This window comes from Ruditapes philippinarum, unplaced genomic scaffold (assembly GCF_026571515.1).
Source record: "Ruditapes philippinarum isolate M1 unplaced genomic scaffold, ASM2657151v2 ctg4328_1_1_1_1, whole genome shotgun sequence".
NCBI lineage: Eukaryota > Metazoa > Mollusca > Bivalvia > Venerida > Veneridae > Ruditapes > Ruditapes philippinarum.
In genome coordinates this window covers 82,089-95,024 of record NW_026864443.1, presented here as the reverse complement: position 1 = coordinate 95,024, position 12,936 = coordinate 82,089, and the positions used below count along the sequence as shown (strand labels likewise).

The following is a 12,936-nucleotide window of genomic DNA, read 5'->3' as shown; positions in this document are numbered from 1 at the left end:
ACATTAAAGCTTTATTGCAGTTGGCACATTTATAAGAACATACTATTATCATAATAACATATTACAGTCTAACTTGCCCATGCGACCACGTGTATTAAGCGACTTTTGTCTTAAACGACCACTTTAAATTCCCCCCGATCATTTTCTCTCTATATCTTTAATGTATTAAGCGACTTTTCCTCAACGCGACCAGCGACCGCTAATTAGTCACCTAATTGACATCAATCTTTTCATTAAACGACCACTTTTACCTGTCAAGTAATTGTGTTTTTAGAGAACGCCACCTCGTTATGTAATCAAAACACAACAATAAACGTGTGAAAAACTCTATTTCCCATACCGTTTTAGCGTATGCAAATGAAGTTAAGTATACGCGTGACGTGTATTATCCAATAATATCGGATAAACAATGCAAAGCTCCGCCCATACTGAGATGGTGTATACGCTTCACTTGTTGACATTTAGACTGCATTGAATTGGCCTTGAACTTGATCAGCCATTAAATTAATCGTAACAAATAGATGTAGTTTGTTTATTTCAAATGAAAAAATGCACAACAGAAAACATCTTCACTAATAGGGTTTTCGTGTTGGAGACAAGGAAAAACAATGGAGAAGTTAAAAATTCTGGAAAAAATGTCAAACATGTACGTAATGGATCAAAACTGATTTTGTCAATAAATATCAGAAGGTTATTTTTACATTTGCATCCGTTTAGATTATCGGAGCGTACTTATTATTCAATATTTATATAAAAATGAAGTTGAAAAACAATCCTATCGAATAAAAAAGATGTCATTTATAAATTTTGACTTTTATATCATGCTGACTGTCTTAAGAGACCATTTCATTAAGCGACCGTTTTTGGTGTTTCCCTTGCCTGGTCGCTTAATACACGTTTGACTGTATATGACTTTATATTTTGTAGAAATGCAGTTATTGCAAAAAGGTTGGAGCCACCATTGGTTGTGTTTTACGCAACTGTAAAAAGATGTTTCATCTAGGATGTGGAAGAGATAATAACACCCTGCATCAGTATTTTGGTACATTTAGGTATGATTCTCACTACATGTTTGTCTTTTTATGAAATGAAATATTAATATCGAGTAATGTTAGCAGTATTTCCTAATTTCACTAAGTCTCAATTCAGATGGGTGGAGTCTTCAATGACAGAATTGTTGATGCATACATAACTGTATGATAATCGAATATGTGCATTTGGCAGCTGTAGCAAATTTAGCTCATCTTGTTATGCTCCTGTTACTGGATCAAATTAAGGACTGTCCTAGGTCTTCGACAGTCTCTTGTCAAATGAAGGCTCTTGTTAATATAATTAACTTATTATTTACTATTATTATGCCCCCGCCATGTAATGGCCGGGGCATATAGTGTTACCCTGTTCCGTCCTTCCGTCCTGTCATTCCGTCATCATCAGTTTCCGTTCATTATCTTAAGAACGGTTGGACACATTCAACTCAAATTTGACATATGGATATGTCATGAGAAAATACAGGTCAAGTTCGAATTTGGTCATAGTTCGATGATTTTTGGCAGAGTTATGCCCCTTTTACTTTGAAAATAATATGAAATTTCAGTTTCCGTTCAATTATCTCCCCAACGGTACGACACATTCAACTCAAACTTAACATATGGATATGTCATGAGAAAATACAGGTCAAGTTCGAATTTGGTTATGGTTCGATGATTTTTGGCAGAGTTATGCCCCTTTTACTTTGAAAATAATATGAAATTTTCAGTTTCCGTTCATTATCTCCCCAACGGTACAACACATTCAACTCAAACTTGATATATGGATATGTCATGAGAAAATACAGGTCAAGTTCGAATTTGGTCATGGTTCGATGATTTTTGGCAGAGTTATGCCCCTTTTACTTTGAAAATATTATGAAATTTTCAGTTTCCGTTCATTATCTCCCTCAAGGTACAACACATTCAACTCAAACGTGACATATGGATGCGTCAAAGGAATGCGCAGGTCAAGTTCAAATTTGGTCATGGTTCAATGATTTTTGGCAGAGTTATGCCCCTTTCACTTTGAAAGTAATATGAAATTTTCAGTTTCCGTTTATTATCTCCCCAACGGTACAACACATTCAACTCAAATTTGACATATGGATATGTTTTTGGAATGCCCAGGCCAAGTTCGAATTTGGTCATGGTTCAATGATTTTTGGCAGAGTAATGCCCCTTTCACTTTGAAAATAATATGAAATTTACAGTTTCTGTTCATTATCTACCCAACAGTGTTACATATTCAACTTTAATTTGACATATGGATATGTCAAAGGAATGGGCAGGTCAAGTTGGAATTTGGTCATGGTTTGATGATTTTTTGGCAGAGTTATGTCCCTTTCACTTTCAATAATATAGATACATCTTAGGAATAAGCAGTTTAATTTTGGATTTGGTCATGGTTCAATGATTTTAGACAAACTTATCTTTCCTGAATGTTGGAAAAATTTTGAACTTTCAGTTTCAGCACTCATTCTTTTAGCCATTATTTTGGCTACAAATAGGCAATATGCTATTTCTAAAAGGTTAAGACTGAATAATTTCAGTGCCTTGAACATTGTATGGAAATGGTTTGTGTTAACATTGAAAAGTTTTAAGGGCTTTGAACTTAAAATGAAAAAAATAATTAATGCACCATCTGATATTTTGGCTGCATGCGGGGGCATCCGTGGCATGATGACACATTTCTAGTTCAATATAAACAGAACTTAATAAATAGAAATTATCGATGGTCTTCAACACAGCAGTGTCAAAAATTCGGAGACAACTGTCTGTCAACATTTGGAAGAGACAAACAGTAAGTTGGTCCCAAAATCAAAGACGGCACTTTTGCGTCTGGTTTATGTGCTGAGAACGATATGCATTGATTATAAAAGGGAAACTAATCAATTGAGGCTACATGTGTACGTTTTATTATTAGCGAAATTGAAAATCTATCTACAAGCAATAAATAGCAAAGAAAGATGCCTTTTAGATATGAATTGTTTTGCAAAAGTTTTCAATTGATTGCTTCTGTAACTTTGTATAAGCTTAACATATATTCAATGGAAACTCTTAGATACCAGAACTATAGCACTTTATTATAAATCTAGCCAAATGAGCACACATTTCACAGCTGGTGCTTCCACCATATATAAGCCAATGGCGAAAAAAACCACCACAAAAACAGTAAATGTTTGTTTCATTTTAATGATGTTTAACTTAATTATGCCCTACTACTTAGGGGAGGCAAGAGGCATATACATTTGCCATGGCATTTTTTCCTTCTATAACAGGGGCCGATGTTCGGCCCCTTCACAATTCGAAATTGCACTTTTTTTCACAATGCGGCGGGAAAAAATTCACAATCTCAAAAGAGATTTCACAAAATATCAGGACTTCGACTTCGAATCTGTACTCCTTCTCAATTCATTGTTTACTTTCGGTAACACTTGATTTTTGCCAATTGCAAACACGTTTTAATCGAGTTAAATGTATTTGCGCATGTTTACCGGGTTGAAAATACCGGCTCAAAGCAGATTTTAGACTAGTCAGAAAATATAATCAAGCGTTCATTGCGTGACATTTCCGGTTTCAATATCAGGGTTTTCATTAAGATTTTGTGTAAGAGGCCAGAATGTGATTGAAGGAGGCCTGATAGGGGGGTCCGGAAAATTTTGAAATCCAGGAAGCAAAATCCTGCATTCTGAGCACTTTCAGGGCTACTTTAGCCACTCTGGTTTAGCATCATTTTTTGAAAAAAACACTATGGAAACTTCTGGAAAAGCTTAAAACAGGTGCACTGAAATATGCACTTCATAATTGTTAGTTGTGTCACTCACTATACACAGCTTTTAACAATAATGTTTTTCATTTGAGCTAAACCGTCACACCTATTTGCAAATTATAACTGTAGAAAGTTAATAAACAACAAGCCAAGATATACTTGATCATCATTATTTATAATCAACATCATCAATTTTCAAAGCCAAACATAAACACTTTTCATAGCCAACAATCATCATTTTACATACTCTCACATGATCACATTTTAACATTATTCAAAGTCAAGCAGCATCATTTCAAACTTCATATTGTTAAATATCATCAAATTTCATAGTCAAACATCATCACTTCAAATAGTAAAGCATCATCACTTCAAATAGTATGCATCATAATTTTTTATCATAAATCTTTAAAGCAAAGTATCATCAATTTTCATAGCAAAACTTCATCACTACAACTTTCACATAGTTAAACATCATCAATTTTCAAAGCAAAACATCATCATTTTTCATAGTAAAACATATCCAATTTCATAGCCAAACTTCATCAAATTTCATAGGAAAACATTATCAATTTAACAAAACATCATCAATTTTCATAGTCAAACTTAATCAAATTTCATAGTAATACATCATCAAATTTCATAGTCAAAAATCATCAAATTTCATAGTAAAACATTATCAAATTTCACAGCAAGACATCATCAATTTAAATAAAAACAAAACATCATCATTTTTCATAGTCAACACATCTTTTAAAATTTCTTTTATTTGAAACATAAATTTAAAATTTTTCATGGGAAAAAATTTCATCAATTCAAAGGGTCGACATCATAACCGGGCAGACTTCTTGACAAATTTTAAACTGTAATTTTTGGGCTGATTTGGGTTTTTTGGCAGTGGTTGTTTTAGGGGGGAAACCATCTTTGAGTGGAATCAAAAAAATTATTTTTTTTAAAAACAAGGGAAACTTTTTGTTAATTTTTGTTTTTGTTCAGTTTGTCAAAATTTCTTTCAAATGTCGGGCATTTTTTAAAGATTTTTAATACTATAGCATTATAAGCTTAACATTTAGTATAATGACTATGTGTTTTTGGTATAACAAGTGCAGAAATAATTTGTTTGGTATTATTTTGCAAGCAGATAGACTAATAATATCTGTCATATTTTGCGGTTCGGATCGGAATATCCGTCCCGAGGTGACCCGCCCATGGGCGGGTGACCGAGGGGACGGATATTCCAATCCGAACCGCAAACATATGTCAGATATTTTTTTTGCATATTCTACCATATTCCATTATATTTTAAATTCTTTATCTTCATTTTCAATGAAATTTATATCATTTCAACCGTAACTACTTTCATTCAACAGTGTATGAATTACAAAAATCATTCATAACGGTAAAATGACGTCATCTTTATCGTGCCATTGTACAGCACGCGACTCATCTGGAACCCCCCATGCCAGATGAAATTTCCGGCATGGGTAAAACTAACGGAAACGCCAGTCTGATATGCAAGAAAAGACTTTCAGAATTTTTTACCTAAATTTTTATGCTGGACACCATAAATTCAGTTTATTGATGTTTTAAAATACCAGTACCTTTACTGAAGCAAATGGTGGTTGAAATCCCTGAGTTAGCTTCAGTTTGGTCAGTTGATACCTGCAAGGTTTTCTTTGGGCCATATCACCAACAGAGGGCTGGACTGTAACTTTTTCCTGACTGGGAGTGCAGCTGGTTGCTAGGCGGAACATCTTGAGTGGAATCTAAAAATATATTTTGAAACAATAAACTTTGTGTTGAATTTTTGTATTTGTTCAGTTTGTCATATTTCATTCAAACTGTATGCAGTTTTTAAAGTTTTTTTTTTTTTAAATATTATAGCATATATACTTACATTTAGTATAATGACTATGTTAAATTGATATAACAAGTGCAGAAAATAATCAGTTTGGGTATTTTTTTTTTGCAAGCAGACGGACAAGACTTTAATTTTTTTATATTAATGTTAGAATTACACAGTCTAAAAATGTTTAATGCAGTTTATCACCCAGGAATACTAAGTCATTTTCTTATCTTATTCACAGTTTGTCACTACTTTGGTTGCCAAAACTTCTACCAGAATGAATCGGATTGTTTTTTTTATTTCTGAAATATCATGACTATACAATGACCAATCATTTATGTTTGATTCAATGCTTTATTCACAAGGCGCCTTGCATGTAAAATGTTTGTTCTGTTAATGTATACTTTCATAATCCTCTAATAAACTTTATAACGGCAGGGAAAATTACACTACTTTGACTCCACCCTTTTTAATCCAGCTATCATATAAATGCGTGTTGAGATTGAACTGTAACATGGAAATATATAAAGTTAACAACAATTGTGAACAAAAAAACTGTTTAAACATTTTTTTATAAATAAAATTCAACATATACAAAATACAAAAAAAAATATGTCAACTGGGCCCTCAAACTAACACAGCCTTGAGTTATTGATGAAAGTATGTGAATTGGCACAGAAAGGCTGAACGTACGTTTTGTTTATTTCAGATAGGTTTTTACAATTTTTTTCTTGTGGCAGCACGAAATACCCAAAATGAAAAATATTTTTTAAAATAATACGACTTAGCCAGCTATAATTAACTTTTATTCATTCCGTTGAAATGGGCAGTTGAGATATTTTAAGAAACTAAACTTGTGACATTTGCTGATGTAGGTTCATTATACTTGCAATTTAAGATAAAGATAATGGTAAATGCTATGATAATATTTGTTGCCTTCACTTAAATTTTAAGGGAATAATTTTGTTTGTAATTTTATACAAGGATCCGTCGTATTATTGATATGTTGTTATTAGAGGGCCGAGTTTATACAGGGCCGAGTTAACGCTTTACGAAATGTAATTTTACTAAAGAATAAACATTTGTCAACGGTAAACAATTGAAACTGCGAAAGATATTTTAACATGAAAAACAAATCGATATAATTCTTTAGAAAACTTACTTGATTTTGGTTGAAAATTAAAAAAAATCGTCGATTTTGCGATCTATTTTTCGTTTTTTGGTCGCCATATTGGATGTTTACGTGCCGCCAAGGAAGTGAACCGCAATTAGCGGAAATGCATAAAATTACCGAAAGGAGCGAATCGTAAATTTTCGAGCCCCCAAAGCAGTTTCCAAGTATTCATTTATGGTATCTACGGGATTTCTAGCCGGCCCAAAACGTGTTCTAGGCGGCCAATTTGGCCGCCGGCCGCCTCTTAATGAAAACCCTGAATATGTCACGAAATGGGAAATAAAATGCAAAACAGAAAACGCAAGAACAAAATTTCGGCATAAAAAACAAAAACTAGACAACCGGGCAGAAGTGCTACCACCAGATTCGGTTATTACAGAATCATGTCCTGTACCTTCGACCGCCATGATACAAATGATCGAATCCGATCATGGTAAAATAATGGTAAGAGCAGTTGAGAAACCTTGTCCTGTACCTCCGTCCCATGAAACGGGATCGCCACTATCGGAACAAATGACCGAATCAGATCATGGTGATAAAATAGGATAAAAAGGTGTAGAAAGGATACATACTCTCAGTCTCTGAACAGGACTATAATCAAATCATTGAAATTTTCAAACATGCAAAAGAAAGACACATTAAACTTTGAAAAAGCATGTCAATCAAACAAAATAGAAGTCAATTCAAGTCTGAAAAAATGCAATTACTGTTTTCAATTTACAGGTTTTTCACAATTTCATGACGCATCGCGCTTTTTTTCACAAAATGAACAGACCCAGGCCCCTTCACAATTTTGACAAAAAATGCCCTGTTTGCCATTGTCAGGCCTACTGATACACTGTCCTGCCATTGATAGACTGATAATTCAGTGAAATTTTGGATAGAGGGCATCAGTGTCCTTTTGGCACATTTCAAGTTTGTACTTTAATCAGTGCCCCGCATTTGAGAAATGTAATCTTGCTTATCGTTTCAGCTCATTTTGTCCAGCTCATAGAAACCAACAGGATGTACCCTCCGATGATGACCCGAATATTGTCTGCTCTATATGCATGAATACAGTCACTGCAAAGCCAAGTAATGATACAATACGAGCTCCCTGTTGTAGCAAGTACTGGTATCATAGGGATTGTGTTCAGGTAAGACAGCATGATGTCCAGCTAGTTTACAGAATGTTGGTGGTTCCACTCGGGTTCCCCTTGACGTCTGAAATAATATATCAGGTTTTTTTCTGTTTATTTTATGAATGAAAATTTGAATGTTGATACTAACATGGACTCTTTTATAGTGTTTTGTCAAACAAGAATAGATTTATAGAAATACAATAGATCCTTTTCTAACACTGAATAATTGATTAACAGAAAACTAAATTAATTAATATATTCAATAAAATATGAAAAAAATCACATAGTAACAACTTGCAGAATAGCATCTATTATATTAGCCTCTGGACTGAGATGGCTATATTCAGGGGGTCGAACGTATAGCGGTGCGATACTCCTTTAAGCGAGGTGATTTCATGCGATACGCCCTAATGGCGGATTTACCCGTGTAAACACACGTCAGAGTGAGTGTTTTTTTTTTAAGTATTTCATAAATCTTCGATTACAATTGCATATTTTGTATTGAGGATGTGAAGATAGGACCGACACACATTTCATCAAAATTACAGAGGCCTAAATTCATAACTAAAAAAGTTATTGAAGGTAAACTGACGGCAACTAATTTTGGGTCGGTGAATAAAATCGCTTAATGCAAGCTTATATTAATATAGTTAATTTCTTTTTCTTCTTTATTCTATAAGAGTAATCATAATTGAGTTGCATAGCAAGTACTTTTGTGCTCCGATATACATAGACGCTTACTGGTCAAAATATTTATGTGTACGCTGGATTTTGGTGCGATAAAATAACTGTACGCTGTTAAAGGTTCGATATTTTTCATTATCACATCTGCTGTACATGTTTTCCTATGATTATACTAAGATGTCTACCATATATTTGCCCGTATCCGGAATTCTGAAATCTTCTTCTTTCCTTAAAGATTTACTTGAAATTAAAGTTTTGTATAACCATCTATATGAGAAGGAATTTGACCAAAATATGTAAGAATGAATTTTAGAAACCTATTAAGAAATCTTGTATAAATTAACTCACTTTCAAAGCAGAACATTTCAGAAAAATAGCAGTTAATACATGTATGTTATATAAGGGCTGTTTTACTTCATGAGGTTCTAAGATCGTTTGTACATGCTGCTGTCAAACTGATATTTTTTCATATTATAAATAGAATTGAACATTTGAAACAACCTATAAAATACAGTGAAAGTACATTTCACTGCTGTTCTAGAGATAGAGACTGAGAACCAGGTGGTAAAAATCTTTAGGTGGTAAAATTCTTTTCTAAAATGTTGCTTAGAACAGGCTATTTTTTGTAGTATACATAATTGTGGCCTGTCAGGAAAAAACAAAAAACTACAATTTCAAAATTCAGTCAGTCATTGGACACCAAACAGCTCAGTGTCTTTCTTAGGAGCAGCTGATGCTCACATGTGCAAATACACAGTTGTAAATGTTGCAGAGCAATTAAAACATTACAAATTGATTAACAAACAAAACTACTGCCAGATAGGTAAAGTACCACAAGTACAAATGCTGACACATGTGCAAATAAACAAAAAGCTTTTGAGTATATAATACTAGATTGAGTCACACTGCTTATGGAGTAGTATATAAATAACACATGGGTTTGTGGGTTACAGTTAAAATATCATCCCAAGGAAAATACTGTTAGCCAAGGTGTTAGCCGAGGGAAACAGTATTTTTAGGAGGGTTGATATTTTTTTTCTGTTTCTCACAAACGCTTGTGTGTTATTTATTTTATTTCCCGAACAGATACTGTAATCTATAATACTTTTATTTACATAAAAAACACTTGCCCAGATTTTTATACTGTTAAAAAGTGCTGCTGGCCTGTAACAGTACAAATCTCTTGGTACACTTGCTTTAACAATAAGAGTAACTCCTAGTGGAAATGAATATTTACAAAAAAGTGAGGGGTGATGCTATACATTAAATGTTGCAGAGAAAGCCTAGTTTTAAAAGTAAAACTACTGGCAGATAGGTTAAATCACTAAAAGTATGAATGCTTTCATAAGCAAATACACAAAGCTGTTTGGTAACACTGGTTATGGAGTAGTATAGTTATATATTCAAAGCGACAGAGCTAATAAACATCAGAATAACTGAAATACAATGATGTGCTCTGTATATAATATATAACATCCAATCCATAGAGGAAATCAAACCAGTTTTTTTTTATATATAAATTTCAAGTTCCATTGCAAAAAAAAAAAAAAATGGAAAAAACAAAACGAATATTATCGTGACTATTGATTACTTGATAGAATTTCAAATTTCTGTGCATAACTTATCTCATTTTAATGATTAACCTCTGTGAGAAAAAAACATTTAAATTAACTATATCATAGTATAATACATTAATTGACACTGTTGTTTTAATTGACACTGTGGTTTTCATATGATTAACATACAAACTCAAAACTTGATATTTCATCAAAATTTGAATAAGACTGTAGTGTAATGAGGAAGTTGCTACAGAAAAACATACCAACATTTGTGCGTACAGTTGGTTTATCAGACCAAATATTAGGCGTACAGTAAGAAAACTGGAAATATTTTATATATTTTCGGATAGATATGGAAAACTACTCTTGTATATCGTTTTGTTTTCAAAATTAAACATGTTGGGACTTAAACTAATCGAATATCTCGTTTTAAAACGACTGTTACATTATTCGTTTGCATGTGCATATCAGGTTGACAGTTTGAATTTGCAGCAACAAATACCTCAATAACTTCCTCAATTCTATAAAATTTAGTATTTTATTTTGACAATCATGCACAATTATAAGTTCTGATCAGCATGCACAATGCTATTCTGAAAAAAATTACAATAGACACTAAATAATTGGAAAAAAACATGCTCATACCCACTTTCGTTTTCGCTCCCGTCCGCCATTAGGGCGTATCGCATGAATTCACCTCGCTTAAAGGAGTACCGCACCGCTATACGTTCGACCCCCTGATATTATGCCCGAAATAATGCACTGAGGGGTACCTGAGGTCTTCCTCTAGGAGCGTCCATGGCCGAGTGGTTAAGGTAGTTGACTTCAAACCACTTGCCCCTCACCGCTGTGGGTTCGAATACCGACAGGGACTTTGGATTCTTTCATGTGAGTCAGCTAGCTTACGGAACGACGGTGGTTCTACTCAGGTGACCTTTCATGCCTGAAATAATGCACGGAAGGGCACCTTAGGTCTTCCTCCACCAGTAAAGCTGGAACGTCGCGATATGACCTATACTGTGTCGATGTGATGTAAAACCCAAAAACAAAAAAAAGATCTTCCTCTACCACTTATACTCGAAAGTCACCGCATGACTTGTTGGTACGACGTTAAACATACACATAAAAAAGTTATGGATTTGAAGTGTACTGTGCTTGATAATTCTTTCATTCCAGGTTTATCATTATTGATAAGGGATCAATATTATTGGTTAAAATGCTGTTAAAATCTGTTGCATTTTTATCCTGTAGATTAAAATATCCTCCTTGACCCTTACCATATCTGTTGCCTCAGATAAAAATGAAAACCATGCAATCTTACTAATAATTGTTTGGATTAAAAAAATTACAAATTTAAAATTGTTATTTTACAGAGGTATGCGACTTCAGCTGGGTTGTATTTCTTCAAGTGTCCATTATGCAACAACAAGGATGAGTTCCAGAATGAAATGCTTACAATGGGTATATACATTCCTGACCAGTAAGTACCACTTACCTTCTGATTATAGTGGAAGGTACTCTAAGCATTTGCATAAAAATCTCTGAAGTACTAAAATACTCTTGCGTATTTTAAGGTGTTCATTTATAAGTTCAGACATTACTTCTTTGTTATGATTGTGGGTCAAGTCTAGAGTGGATTTTGAAGCAATTTTATGAATAGAACATTTCTGCAAGGTCCTTGATTCAAATATCCAACACTGAGAATAGTTATGGGGCATGCTCTTGTTTATACCATTAAAATGTGCCAAGGATAGGCACCAATTCTTTTATTTTTACATTTCTGTAAGTTAACAACTTTTTGCCAGAAATATTGAAAAATAGGAGGAAAGTGGCTTAGAAGGTTACTTGTCAGTCTTAAAAAATAATCATACATTGAATAACTGAATATGTAAAAAACTGGTTAAAAGAATTACAGCCTTTCATTTTTGTAGTGACTGTATTTTGTGTGCATGTGCTTAATGGCAAGTGTAAACAATTTTAGTTTTAAAGTGAAAAAATTGTGTCCATTTTGTAAGTGTTTGCAAAGTGAATTGCCTGGACTGTACAATTGCATAATATGATGGATGAGTTAAATGGAGATAGTCGGGGGATTGACAATGGAGAGAAAAATTCAGACAAAGCTAAAATGTTTGCTGACATTTAGGTTAATACTGTATATAAACATATTAATGACATTTACAGGGATGCATCATGGGAAAAGGAACCTCATGCTTTCCATGAACTGTTAGAACGTTACGGACATTGCGATGCTCCGGTTTGTAAATGTGCAGAAGGAAGAAAATATGATAAAGATGGGAGGTATAAATCAAAATTATTACCCTGCTTATTTAAGCTCTATTTATTTTTACTTAGTTGAAGAATAATGTGATATTCTCAAATGTATGTTGGCCTAAAACTTTGTTAAGGTCATGTATTATATGGCGTAAAACTTTGGTTAATACCTTGTTATATGGCACAAAACTTTGTTGAAGGTCATGTATTTTATGGCACAAAATTTGGTTGAAGGTCATGTATGTTATGGCACAAAATTTGGTTGAAGGTCATGTATGTTATGGCACAAAATTTGGTTGAAGGTCATGTATTTTATGGCACAAAATTTGGTTGAAGGTCATGTATTTTATGGCACAAAATTTGGTTGAAGGTCATGTATTTTATGGCACAAAATTTGGTTGAAGGTCATGTGTTATATGGCACAAAACTTGATTTCATGTCATGCATTACATGAGACAAAACTTTTTTGATTGTCATGTGTTA

At 33.4% G+C, this 12,936-nt stretch overlaps 1 protein-coding gene and 1 long non-coding RNA gene across 2 annotated transcripts in view; one reads left to right on the top strand and one right to left on the bottom strand.

Moving 5' to 3' along the window:
- Positions 1-12,936, top strand: part of LOC132725559 (uncharacterized) — a 30,707-nt gene that overhangs the window by 13,933 nt on the left and 3,838 nt on the right. The window contains exons 5-8 of the mRNA XM_060710695.1: positions 928-1,052; positions 7,792-7,954; positions 11,556-11,662; positions 12,364-12,480. Of these exons, the coding sequence (XP_060566678.1) occupies positions 928-1,052; positions 7,792-7,954; positions 11,556-11,662; positions 12,364-12,480 (512 nt within the window). The remainder of the gene's footprint in view (positions 1-927; positions 1,053-7,791; positions 7,955-11,555; positions 11,663-12,363; positions 12,481-12,936) is intronic.
- On the bottom strand, positions 5,471-7,201 carry LOC132725565 (uncharacterized). Its single transcript, XR_009625077.1, has 3 exons — positions 6,807-7,201; positions 6,109-6,151; positions 5,471-5,564 (listed from the first exon to the last, which is right to left on the bottom strand). It is a non-coding gene; the product is annotated as an uncharacterized LOC132725565 (long non-coding RNA).